This window comes from Crocodylus porosus, unplaced genomic scaffold (genome assembly GCF_001723895.1).
Source record: "Crocodylus porosus isolate Cpor-Errol unplaced genomic scaffold, CroPor_comp1, whole genome shotgun sequence".
Classification (NCBI taxonomy): domain Eukaryota; kingdom Metazoa; phylum Chordata; order Crocodylia; family Crocodylidae; genus Crocodylus; species Crocodylus porosus.
The window spans coordinates 11,372,091-11,384,459 of NW_017728928.1; the positions used below are offsets into that span (position 1 = coordinate 11,372,091).

General features: G+C 50.2%; 1 protein-coding gene across 1 annotated transcript in view; it reads right to left on the reverse strand.

Moving 5' to 3' along the window:
* The window catches only part of GRIN2C (glutamate ionotropic receptor NMDA type subunit 2C), a 36,271-nt gene extending 24,861 nt beyond the window's left edge, over window positions 1–11,410 (reverse strand). Inside the window, exons 1-4 of the mRNA XM_019542510.1 lie at window positions 11,002–11,410; window positions 5,482–6,074; window positions 3,703–3,817; window positions 311–522 (exon numbers count right to left, since the gene is read on the reverse strand). Coding sequence (XP_019398055.1) covers window positions 311–522; window positions 3,703–3,817; window positions 5,482–6,074; window positions 11,002–11,409 — 1,328 coding nt within the window. The 5' untranslated portion in view covers window position 11,410. The remainder of the gene's footprint in view (window positions 1–310; window positions 523–3,702; window positions 3,818–5,481; window positions 6,075–11,001) is intronic.
* Window positions 11,411–12,369: the final 959 nt, after the last annotated feature.

Here is a 12,369-nt window from a genome sequence, read left to right on the forward strand (position 1 = left end):
TTTACCGCTTCGCACCGGTACGCTTAGCCACGCCTATCACTATGTCTTATTTTCAGGGTATGGCTTATATTGCGCAAATACGTAGAAATCCTGCTACGGCTTATTTTATGGGTATGTCTTATTTTCGGGGAAACACGGTAGCATCTCCCTGCTACCAATGTAGCTTCCAAAGCTCCAATCCCAGCTGGGCAAGAGCTGGACCACCTGGTTCTACAAACAGTGTTTCTCAGACCTGGAGATGTTTAAATTAACTCTGCTCTGACATAGATTGATATGACACCTCAAGCCACCCCCCTGCCTGCCCGCTTACCCCTCGGTGTAGTTGGTTTGCTTCCGGCAGGGCACGGTGTTGCGCACGCAGACTCCAGTGGTGGGATCCGTGTTCTCCACAATCACAAAGGGTCTCTCTTCCAGGGTGGCTACGGTAAGGTGACGATTGTCCGACATGGGCTGCAGGAAGGAGCCGTAACGGGGCCACACAGGGTACTTCATGTGGATGATCCCCTTCTCCCATTTCCCCACCTGCCAAGAGGGGAGGGAGCAGCATTAGGGTGAAGTTACACATTACACTTAGACTGTGCTAAATCTGTGGACTGTGAAGCACTGTTAAATGTGCTATGAGCACCCGCATGTTAAGGATTAATACCGTTTCTTGCCTTCACAGCTCTGACTTGCCACTAGAGGGTGTGCAGGGGCATAACCAGGAACCAGGGATGTGACTAGGAGCCAGGACACCTGGACACTATTAGTGAAGAGGGGGCTGGGAGACGTGCACCTGGGGTGCTGGAGAACTAAAAAGTGCTTGTTTCATCTCCATGGAGCAGACTGAAGTTACCCTAACACAAGCTAGGTCACACAGCCCAGAGTTAATCCTCACCTAAAGTGAAGTAACTCCGAGATGCTCGGGGGGACTTGGCACAAATGAAAGAGCTTTATCATGTTTTAAGTGCCCTTAGTATGGTCTAAGTGTAACGTGTAACTTCAGCCTTACAGTCAACACCTGGGGAAATGCTGCCAAGCAATGGGGGAGGTGAGACTATTGCTAGGGTTCAAAGCAGACCCATTGCCTTCTGCAATCCCCACCCTCGCTGCGCTGCTATAAAGGAGGAAGAGGCAGGAGAAGCAAGGCCCAGGTGGCTGCAGGTATCAGAGAGCTCTGCTGGACCCGCAACAAGGAGCAAATCACCTATTCAACACTTTTCCCCTCTCCTCTATCTGGGATCCATTCACTATGCAGAGCAATTCGCCAACTCATTTCTCCAAATAATTATTAGCCTGTAGCTCACTCATTTGTTTCATTTGATAATCAGACCGCGCTGACTGTAAACAAAGGTTAGGTGGTTTACTTCTGTCCGCCTTCCCCGTCCCTTGTGGAAGCTAGCTCCTGCCACAATAATCCAGACAAATTTTACTTTCTAGGAGAGTCCAGCTGTATTAGCCTTAGACAACCTCTGCCAGCAAATGGCTCTGCTAGCAAGCTCATTTTCCTAGACCAGAAGCTAAAGTGATGCCACCCCAGGGAAAAAGGCATTGGCCTAAAATTGGAAAGAAACAGTGGCAGGCTGCTTCTTGTTGTAGCTGCTTATGCTATTGCCCTGTGTGCCCAACTCTGATAAACAGGTGGCGTTTGCACTGGCCTCCAAGGAAACCTGAGGTCATGGCTGCTCATCTGCTAGCTGATTTGCCTCCAGGCTGATTTGATGCCACAGTCAACAGCTGACTGCACATCCCAAGCCGACTAACACCCTCCTCAGGAGCCTGGAGGGTCCCTCTTGGGGTCCTGTGTGGATATCAGCTCTCAGCACAGGCTATCCAGTAAACACATTGGTGCTTTCCATCCAAACAGAGCCAAGGAGACTCTTTTTAAACCAAATAGTTTGATTTACTGAAAAATGCAGCTCTGTCTGGGAAACCAAAATTTTTTGGGGGGGGAACGAGTTTCATTCAACATGTTTGTTTGTTTTTTACATGAAACATTTGGATTTTTCCATTTCAGAACAACGTTTGGAGGCCAAATATAGTTGGATTTGATTTGTTTTCAAATACTTTTACAAAGCAAATAGCGCAAAACTGAAATCAATGTTTTCTTTCATGCCAAAAGGATTTCCTCAGTTTTTCATTAAAACAAACAAGCAAATGACAACAGGGGAAAAAAAAGGTTTGGTTTTAAGTCGAGAAAGAAAAAAAATATATATTTGGGATTTTTTTTTCGGTCCCCATATCAAAATACATACATCTAACTTGCACCAAGTGTCCACCAAAGATGTCTTCTAGACCTACAAAACTTCATTGACTACTTCTGGGGTAAGATGCAGCCACTTACTCGCACACAGCAAGACCGGCCATGGGAAGGAAGAACAAGAGCATGCACAAAGGCATCCACAAAGCAATTCAGGCTGGCTGAACGTCACCTACATTTGACCGGCATTTCATTATTCATTCTCCGACCTTAGTAAAACCACTTTGAGATCATTAATGATCTAGCAGTCTTCTGTTCTATCACTCTCACAAACCCAGCATATCCCACTCCTCCGAAGCCATGCAAGGGCAGTAGTTCAGACAGAAGTGTGGGGAACTGCACCTTTCAATGGCTCCAGCATGAGCCAGATGGAAGCAGTAGCTACATTGTACAAGGTTCAGATTGCACAAGGGTGAACTACTAAAACTCAGAGCCACTGAAAGAGGCTAACCCAGGCCTGCTGCATTCCCCTGACTGGTTACTGAACAGCATACAAACGGAGCTGTTACTAACTCCCTACAGCACATGAGCTCTCCCCTTTCCACTCCGGCTCTCATCATGCCCTGAGTCCTCACCATTTGACACCTCCATGGGCTGTGGCTTCCCGGAGGGCTGCTTCATACATATGGTGTTCCTCACCCTCTCAGAAGAAAGCCTCCAGCTTAAAAGAGTGACCCAAGCCAAAGTTCTTTCCAATATGCCTGACTTCCAAGGGCTGGAAACAGGCCTTTCAATTCTACTCGTAGCATGTGCCAGCCTTGGGTTTAAAACCGCAGTTCAGAGTGAGGAACCGCGTGTCATGCCTGGAACAAAACAGAAGTTCATCCAGAAGAAGCAGGACTCTGATGGGGGGCTGAGGAGGTCCTATTAAGGAGGGACAGTGTTGAAGATCTTCAGGCTGCGGGAGGGCACCTGGAGGGTACGAGGCAATCTGACTTGGGGAAACAGCAGGGGACAGGGGACTGTAGTGCGAGCAAGCAGGGAGATCTAAAAGGGGCCCGGGAGTCTAGGACAGGGATGGACAGTGTCTCTACGACTGGAACGGAAGCCTGTTAAGAGCTGCTGGGAGAAGTGAAAACATAGGGAAACCTATGCTTGAAGAGCAAGTTTGGAGAGGAAGGAGAAACAGAGCACATAGCTGCTACATCACATTTAGGATGCTTAGGCGGTTAGTCAGAAAGTAGTCACCATGTAGACTCTTGTTCAGAGACAGGTGCTTTTGTAGATGACAACCTACTTCATACAATGCTATTTTAGTATATTTATCCTGGTATCCTGTTAGCCAAGTACAGCAACCTCTTCTTCTCTCTACCAATCTTAGAGCCCAGAGAACCTTTTGGGAATAACCTCTCCCTCCAGCCCTAATGCCCATCTGAGGGCTACCATAGCAGACTGCGTTTAGAAGGCAAAGGTTTCCCTAAGTGGTAACGCTTGGGTGAGAGCAGGTGGAAAGGAGCCCTTACCATCTCCCAGAGCCGGTGCCGGTTCAGCGAGATCACCACCATGGTGGGCCTCACCAAATAGCCACCTTCGTTGAAGGAGAAGTCCCGGTGCTCCCACGTCACATTCAGCATGTGGCTGGTTGGGATTGAATGAAAGAGACCATGGTCAGGACAGGGAGGAGCTTCCCAGACCTGGCTAGAGATCTCCCATCCTCTCTCCAGCCCACAAACGGCACATCTGGCTCATCCAGACTTCAAACAGGCCTCTCCCCATCACATCTCCGCAGTCTATTGGACAGGTTCACCTAGCGCAGGAAGCGCTATGCTGAAGAGTGAGGGCTGGGCTCTGCCACAGACTGGGTGTAAAATCTTGGTATAGTTACCTCCCTGCCGTGTGCCTCAGTTTCCCCAGCTGTCAAACAGGGACAAGGCTGCCCTGTCTCCAGCCAGCACTTTAAGAGCTAGGGTGGGCAGTGCTATACAATGGTATGTATGTGTACGTATATATACTCAGGATGGGGTAACTCATCTGGGGTACAGCAAGGACCTGCAGACAAGCACATCCCGATAGCAAATGTAAAGTGAAAAGAGACTGGTGTGGGGGGAAGATGAGGAGACGCGTCTAACTTCAGCTGTCATCGTAGCATCAAGAGGCTGGATGTTAAGTCATCAATCCACTAATCAGCCTTGCCAGGCTTTTGCCCTCCTCTCTGGTTTCCTTACAGTCCATGAGTTACAGAGGGAGGCAGAGAGGCACAGGCATCCCCTCAGGCAACGTAGATGCACAAGAGGAAATCTGAGACCCAAGGACCTTAAACCTCACCCCTGTCCTTTCCCCCAATGGTGTGAACCACAAACCACTCAGAGGCAAGTGGGAGAAAGGACAGAAGACTCCAAACCAGCAAAATGGGGGTGCGCGGTGGGGGCAGGGTGGGACAGGGAGCGGCAGCAAGGTCACTGGATTGGCACAGTGCCTGCGGATGAGAGCCGAGTGCCAGCATGCACAGCTGCAGCGCACGAGACCAGCCTGGTGACTGGAATCGCTCCCAATCAGCATCACTCCTTCAGGCAGGCTCCCACCCCAGCTGCCTCTCTCCTTCTCCCTCCAGCTCCTTCCCTCCTTTATCCAGCCCCCCGCACCCACCCCCACTTAACGATAAGCTGGAGACTCCCAGGGGCTGAGACACCCCCACAGCCCAGATCAACCTAACCCAAAGCCCGTGTTTAATTACTGAGGGTCACAACCCAGGTATGCTCGTTAGAAACTGGAAATTAAAACCGCCGTGCTCAGTGAGCTCCTTCCTGCTTCTTAGTCTGGTCCCTTCCTCTCCCTACCTCACCCCGCTCACCTGCTCCCTCCCGTTCTTTCCCCTCCCTCGGCTCCTTTTCTCCTCGCTCCAGGTCTGTGGTGACCACCCAGTCCCACTTGATGCTTTTGCACTGAGAACACGGTGGGAAGAGGAGAGCAGGTTTTAATCTCTGGCAGCCAGCTGGCAGTGCAGACCCATGCACAAGCCCCCAGGCTTGGGGTATGGGGACTGAAGTGGTCTCTCCAGCTCAAAGCTAACTACAAAGCATCCTTGCTCCCCAAGATGTGGAGCCCAGGACTTATTTATTCCCTCTCTCTCAGGCCCCAGGCCCTCTACCTTCCTGAGGCCTCCCTTGCATCTGGTGGAGTCCACCCTCATGCAATAGATACCATGACCCCCACCCAAAAGGGGTTTCCCTGACCCCCACCACGCAAGCTGCCAATGCCAGACACGGATGGAGGCCACCTGGAAGTAGCTCTCCTGTGCTGACCTGTAGAAGGTGCTGTTTGTGACAGTGCTGGGAGGTGTCTTACAGTCCTTGCCCACATCTGGGAGGTGCCCGCGGGTCCTGTAGTAGCTCAGCGCCCCCATGGCAATGATGGCCACGCCATCCCGGACCTTCTGCCGCAGGCTCATCTTCCAGCTCTCGGTCACCACGCTGATGAGACCGATGGGGAAAGAGACCGGTGGGACCTCCATGTTCCCCACCGTCAGGCTGGGCACAATCCAGACATAGCCAGGACCAATCAAGCCGGCCTCCTCTGCCACCTGGAAAAGGTACTCAGCCTCCTCCCGTGAGCAGTACACAATCATCACCTGAGCATCAATCTGCCGCAGCAGGCGCTGGGTTTTGGAGTTACTCCCATCCTGGGTCATCTCAAAGGTCAAGACATCCTGGAGTTCCCAGCCAAAGTAGCTGGCATCTGTGAAGGAACGGATCACGTCCAGGAAGATGTTGTACCCAGGGTACAGACTGGTGATGACCGCAAAGGAGCCCCAGTCATATTCCTCCAAAACCTTGAAGATGACCTGGATCTGCTGCTCGATGGAGACCCCCAGTTGAAGGAAAGCAGAGCCAGGTTCCTGGAGGGGAGAACCATGCCTCAGAGGCAGGACAATGGGTTAGCAGGCAGTGCAGCACAAATAGCCCCCCAGGTGTCAGTCTCATTGCTCTGCAAACCTTCACATGCTCCAGACATCACTAGGGAGACACCACCCCCAGCCCCAACCCTAACTCGGGCCCTGACAGACAGCCCAGGCCAGCAGATGCAGCTTGGGCTAAGGGAAAGGGACTCTGTCGCCAACTCAGTCACCAGACCCATGACTGACCCTAGGCATGTCACTCACTTTCCTGCGTTTCAGTCTCACGTACAACCACAAAAACACAGGTCACAGCCAGCAGCATAACTTCCTGGGCTCCAGAGAGCAGGGAAGCTTAACGGCAGAGGACTTTTACTATAGCTGCTACTCTAATCCTGCAGCCCCCACCCCTTTCCTTTATCTGCTGTCAGGTATTGTCCACTCCCAGTCCCACTGTCCTCCCTTAATTTCTTAGCCCATCCCTCCAATGCACTTCATTCTTCAGAGCAAAGGACAAGTCCACAAAGTGATGGGATGTGAACTGCTCCTTCAGCCTCATTCTTGCTCTGCTGCTCTGTCTTGATATGGATTTTCCTGCTATCCAATTTTCCCATACCTTATCATTTATCCCTCCCTTCTGACTGTGCCCCCTTCTTCTTCCTAATCCAGCACTTCCCATCCCTAATCCTGTACCTTCTGCCCAGATTCTCACAATCACCAGGTCCCAAATCTCTTCCATTTCCCATGTTGTATATTCAGGACCTTCCCTTTCCTGCCCTACGTCTCCTGTGATACCCGCTCCAAGACCCACATTCACTTTTGATCCTACATAAGCTGGATTTTGCCAATCAAAGCAAATCACCTGCAAGGAGCTAGGAAATGGAGAAAGCCCTAGCACTTTAGGACACTTGTTCCATCAGAAATGGGCGAGTGAGCGAAAGGATTATTTCTAGGATTAACATTTCCTTTGACATAATTTATCCTTAATTTAATGTTTCTGCAACTTCAAAAGGTGCCCAATATTTTTTCATTCAAATCACTAAAAAAAATTAAACATTTGTGTGAAAAGAATAAACCTTCCTGATGAGTTACATTCTGTTCAGCTCATTTTACAAATCTATACCTGCCCCACACCCACCTTTCCTTTCCAAAGGTCCCACTGGCCATCTCCTTCCCCCCTACCCTCCAAGCCATCTGTCACTCTTGTTAGCAAATTTTAATTGATCTGATTCCATGCTAAACGAGTTACAAAATAGAATTTGCAAAAGGTCATGGAGGAGGCAGTAGGATTTTTTTGGTGCAAAGAAGCTGCTTCTTTAAATTATTTTTGCCAACGAGACATGGCTGCACAGAAGGTGAATTCCCAGATAATTCATCATTAGTGGGTGGATAAATCGGTGGGGAAGAGAGATTCCCCTGGGTTTGAGAAGTCTACTGTATAGGAGTTTACAAACAAATAAGAAACAGCTCCAAAGAAGGAGAAGCAGGGCATGCCTGCAAGCAACCAAAAACATTGCACTCCCCAGAAATAAACCCTCTAAAAAATATCAGTCGAGTCTACTGGGAGAGAATGAGAAGGAGCAGAGAAAGCTGCAGCTGCCTGGTCCAGAGCACAGCAAATTCAGGGATTATTTGTAATCAACTGGGTCTAGCTCAAGGTACTTCGCAAGATTAAGGGCATCAGATTCTCTCCAGGAGTCCCACTGGCCTTAACATTAGTCAATTTTTTAGCAAAAAGTTTGTGGCCACAATTGAACTGCAAGTTCAACTCATGCACATGTAGCTGCTTTGTGGGATCAGCAAAGCAGGAAAGCAGACATGTCATTAGCATCTATTGTGCCTAGGTGCAACATTTCAGGCATAATTGTTTGCAGGTGTGAATCTGGACCTAAAGAACTGGAAGCTCAGATAGGGACCTTTCTAAACATTAGGCTTAAAAGCTCTTGGAGACTCCAAGCTGCCGACCAAAACACACACGAAGGCTTTAAATACACAGGAGACTGGGTTCCAGGCATCTCTTCTCTGTTTAATGCAGTGAAATTCTAGGGACAAATCCTGCAAAGTCTGTGCAGAGAACTCTTGCTGAAATCAAGAAGTCTGCATACATAACAATGGCAGGGTCAGGCCCAGACTCTGTATAGGGGCATTGGTACAAGCAGCATCCCAAGAGGTTTTATAGTTAAGAGGCACACAATAAAGGTTAGCAGAGAGGAAAGAGAAGTTAAGAGGTGCATCCTACAGAGAGAGGAGAGACTGTCACTGCAGAGCTTTGAAAACCAGATGATAGATAAAATGCAAAAAAGCTGTTTGATACGGAAGGATCCATGAAGGACAATATTTTTGCAACACAAGTGCCCAGATGCTAATGTAAGGGGCAGAAGGGCCAGTAGTAGGAAGGGCAGAGAGAAGGCAATAGAGACAGATAAGGTACAGGAGGTTTGGAGCTGGCCATGGCAGACATGCGAGCCAGCTCCTTTATACACTGTCAATGCTACTCCTTAAACTCAAGTGCCAGCAGGAAGAGGAGAGGATCCCCAAATCCCCTGTCACAAAGAAACCGAGTTATCCTAGTGCTGTAGAGCCCTGTCCCCCAGCTGCAGGATGATCAGAGCTAGGTCTGGAACCAGACCTGGATGTTCCTTGTGCTGAAGAAAAACAACCTAGCTACATCACTGAAATGTGCCATCAAAAATAAGGAAGGTCCTTCCTCCTTGTCCTAAAATCACTGCTAGTGCCACAACCTGGGCCTCTTCCTCAGCTCAGGGTCCTAAGCCCAACTCACAAGCTGCCCCTTTTAGACTGGGTCTTTCCCAGATCGAGCTGGGCCGGTTAATGCCAAGATTCAAGCTGCCTCTGGCTGGGGAAAGGGCTCCAGACCCCACTTTGGGTCACAGCACTGGGCAGCCCAGGCCACCTCCCCACAAATCCCTCTGTAAGAGCCGACACTGCCTGCAATGGAGCACTTGGACAAGGTCTCATCCCAGACCCTCACCAGTGCAAAGAGGTAGACTGGCCTGTTTTTTTCTGCTGAGTTTTCCAGGCCAGCTGAATACACCAACTGCCCATGAGAACCTGGTACTGAACCACCACGAATGCCTGCCACAAATAAGGCTCAGGGAGATCTTTATACATCCCCCTACAAGCACATGATGGTAACAGTGGATGACACCCAGTGTTGGGCAAACAAATAATCGCCAAGTGTGTGGCCCAAAGCACCCTGCAGCAGCCTGGGCACTGGGCTCACCTCCGCTGGGCTGGGCTTGGATGCTACCTTGCTCGCCTGAGCTGAATTTCAGTGGGTCTTATTGAGGCAGAGGCAGTCCTGGGAGCTCTGAATGGTCTGCTGTGACTCTGGATGCCTTTAACTCCTGCTAAATTCAGTCAGAGGAGGGTGCTTAGGGCCTTACTGAATAAGGCCCCAGGCAGGAAAGCTCCAGGAGCCAACAGTTGGGGTTATCTGGTTCTGGCAAGTTGGGGCGGGGGAAGATATACCAGCAGAGGAAAGGGATTGGCCTTGTTTTCACGCAGCTCTGCCCTGTCCCTTCCTTTTAGTATCTCCTTTCAGCTTCATTTAGTCAGCTTCAGCACTGCTCCAAACTGCTGGCCCTTGCACCCCCACCCCATCCAATTCCTATTTCCTTCCAGTGCTCACCCCAGTCACGTCACACAGACACATGCCAGGTATCTCAGTCTCAGACCTTCTCCCAACAGATAACAGCAACTGCTGCCAGTGGATGGAGTGATTTCTTTGGTTCAAGCTGAAGTCCCTAAAGGTTTCCCCCCCGCACCAACTTAAACCCAACAACAGGGCAAACAGGGATTAAATCAGAGGGTTCACTGCTAAACTGAAAGGAATCTAAGGTCTAATCCTAAGAGATGGTGAGCACCAAGCACTCCCCTAGACCTAACACTTCTGGACACAGGTGGCTGAAACATGGCATTGTGCACATGACCCTGTTTCACAGCACCAAGTGGGCCCAGACCTGCAGCCTGTTAGACGAAAGGCATGCTAGTTCCCTGAAGCCCCCTCAGCAATGATAGAGCTGGTGTCACCTTCCCTCTTTTGAGTCAGAAGAGTTTGATCCAGGACCATAACAGCTCCCTGAATTTGCCTTCACGTCTCTGTCTTGCCCACGCTATTACTGGTGACAGCCGCATACACAGCCACTGAAGAGGCATATATTTTCAAAAATGAGCTCTCAGAGGTGCTTAACAAACCCTGTTACTGCCTCAGTCTCTGCAGTGGTGAGTGATGCCAGGGTCTTAGTGGCAGCTGTCACTCTGCTGTCACTTCCCAGCAGGAGTGCCAGTGTGCAGACATAGATCAGGACTCGGGAAATGCAGCATCCATGTAAATGCATGAGAAAGAGAGGGACTTTCAGTGGAGTCAGGGGACAAGCGTTACTTTCAGAGGCTTGGGAGGGAAAGCAGCAAGAGCTATCTACCACCCGGCACATAAACTAGCTGCTTATTTTCTTCAGTTAAGCTAATCAGAGCATCCTTGAATGCTTGAAAAGTGCCTGGCACATAGTGGGCACTACCTGAAATAGGTCATAACAGTCATAGATCTTCTGTTAGAGTCACTTTGATGCCCTCCAGCTTTCCTATAAATTCAAATGCAGGTCTGCATTGCCTAGCTCTTAAACATATATCATTGGATTGCTAGCACAACTTCCTGCCAGGCTGCTGTGTATCACAGGCACTGTGGGCAATATGGGAGCAATTTGCTCTTCCCTGCAAATAGCAATCAGAACATACACACAAATTAGGAGCCAGACCTTTCACTGATGTCAGCTTGACTTCTCTGGAGCCAATCTGATTTACACTCATTGAGGATGGGGTCCCATTGCTTTAAGCAAATAAAACAAACTCACTAATTTCCCCTCCTCCTCCCTGTCACCAGATAGACCCGACAAGGAAAAGATGTCACCTTTGGGGTCAGGACTACAGCCGAGCCTCCGCTGATGCTGATGATGGGGACGTGGGTCTGGGAGGATATGAAGTCCAGGATCTGTGCCACGGCTTCTGTGCCAATGTTGTCCTCAAAGACAATGCCATGGATCTTGTGGCTGGAGAGAATGTCGCAGATCTGGGTCAGAAGGGTGCTGGGGTTGGTGTTGTTCACGATCACCGTGATGGGGTGGATCTCCAGAGGCATGTCCAGGAAGCTCTGGGGAGTCAGGCGGCTGCGGACGTGAAGAGGGTACGAAGAGCCCCCGAACACCACCGCAATGTTGACCACTGGCTCCTCAGGGCCCGGCAGCAGGATGTCCATTATGACCGCGGAACAGCCCAGCACCATGGACAGCACCAGAGTGTGCGTCAAAACTCTGCCCATGTCCACTGCCGAGTATCTGCAAACCCAAAGCCAACAGAAAGCATGGGCGACAGAGAAAGCCGCAGAGCATGCCTACCCCGCATAACTCAACCCGGGAAAGGCTGCTGAGGATGCCCTGAGGGGACCCCTGGCACAGCTCTCAAGACCTAGCTTTCTTGTGCTCAAGAGTGGTGGCTTGAAGCACCCAACAGGTGTCCCTCATTTCCTCTTTACTGCAGTTGACGTGTGTGGAGCAGGAGGAGCCAGTGGGTGGACCTTCTTCCTCAGCAGCATCTTGCCACCTTGGTGGAGAAATTACCCGTCTAAACCAGAGCCTTCATCAGGATGGGCAGCAAGCTGACCCCCCCACAGGTACTGCCATCTCCCACAGGCCACTTCTCCTCCATGAAGTCACAGATCTGCCTCCACACAACAGTGGTGCAACCCCACTCCATTTTATCAGCAGCTGCTCCATGGGGATGACATGCTGGATACAGATATCCAGGTCTCTAGGCCTTTCTGCCTCTATAGCAAGACCACCCTTGGCTTCCCACCTCCCACCTCTGTTTCACAGGCTGCTGATCTCATACTTTTCCCCCTTTGGATGCTTAGTCCCTCATTTCTCTACCACACTGCTTTCCAGTTAGCTGGCTGATAGCCATGAGCCCCAGCCTTAGAGGGACAACCCCTCCACAGAGCAAAATCCTGGAAAGGCTTAGTTAGGTCTTCTTGTTCAAAACAATTCCTGGGCTTTGGCTTTGAAATGTATGAAGTGACCCCAGCCCTGGGGAAAATTGTCAGAGTGAGACGCAGGGCTTCAGACAATGGGTGCTGATGAGCACTCATAGGAGATGAAACGTTGAAGCCCCACACATCAGGATGAAGTGATTCCTCCCCTCAGCAGCAGTTTTTTTTCTAGGTAAGGCCTTCTGTGCTCCCAGTACTCTGCACACAGCGTGTGCCAAAGTGGAGCATAGACTG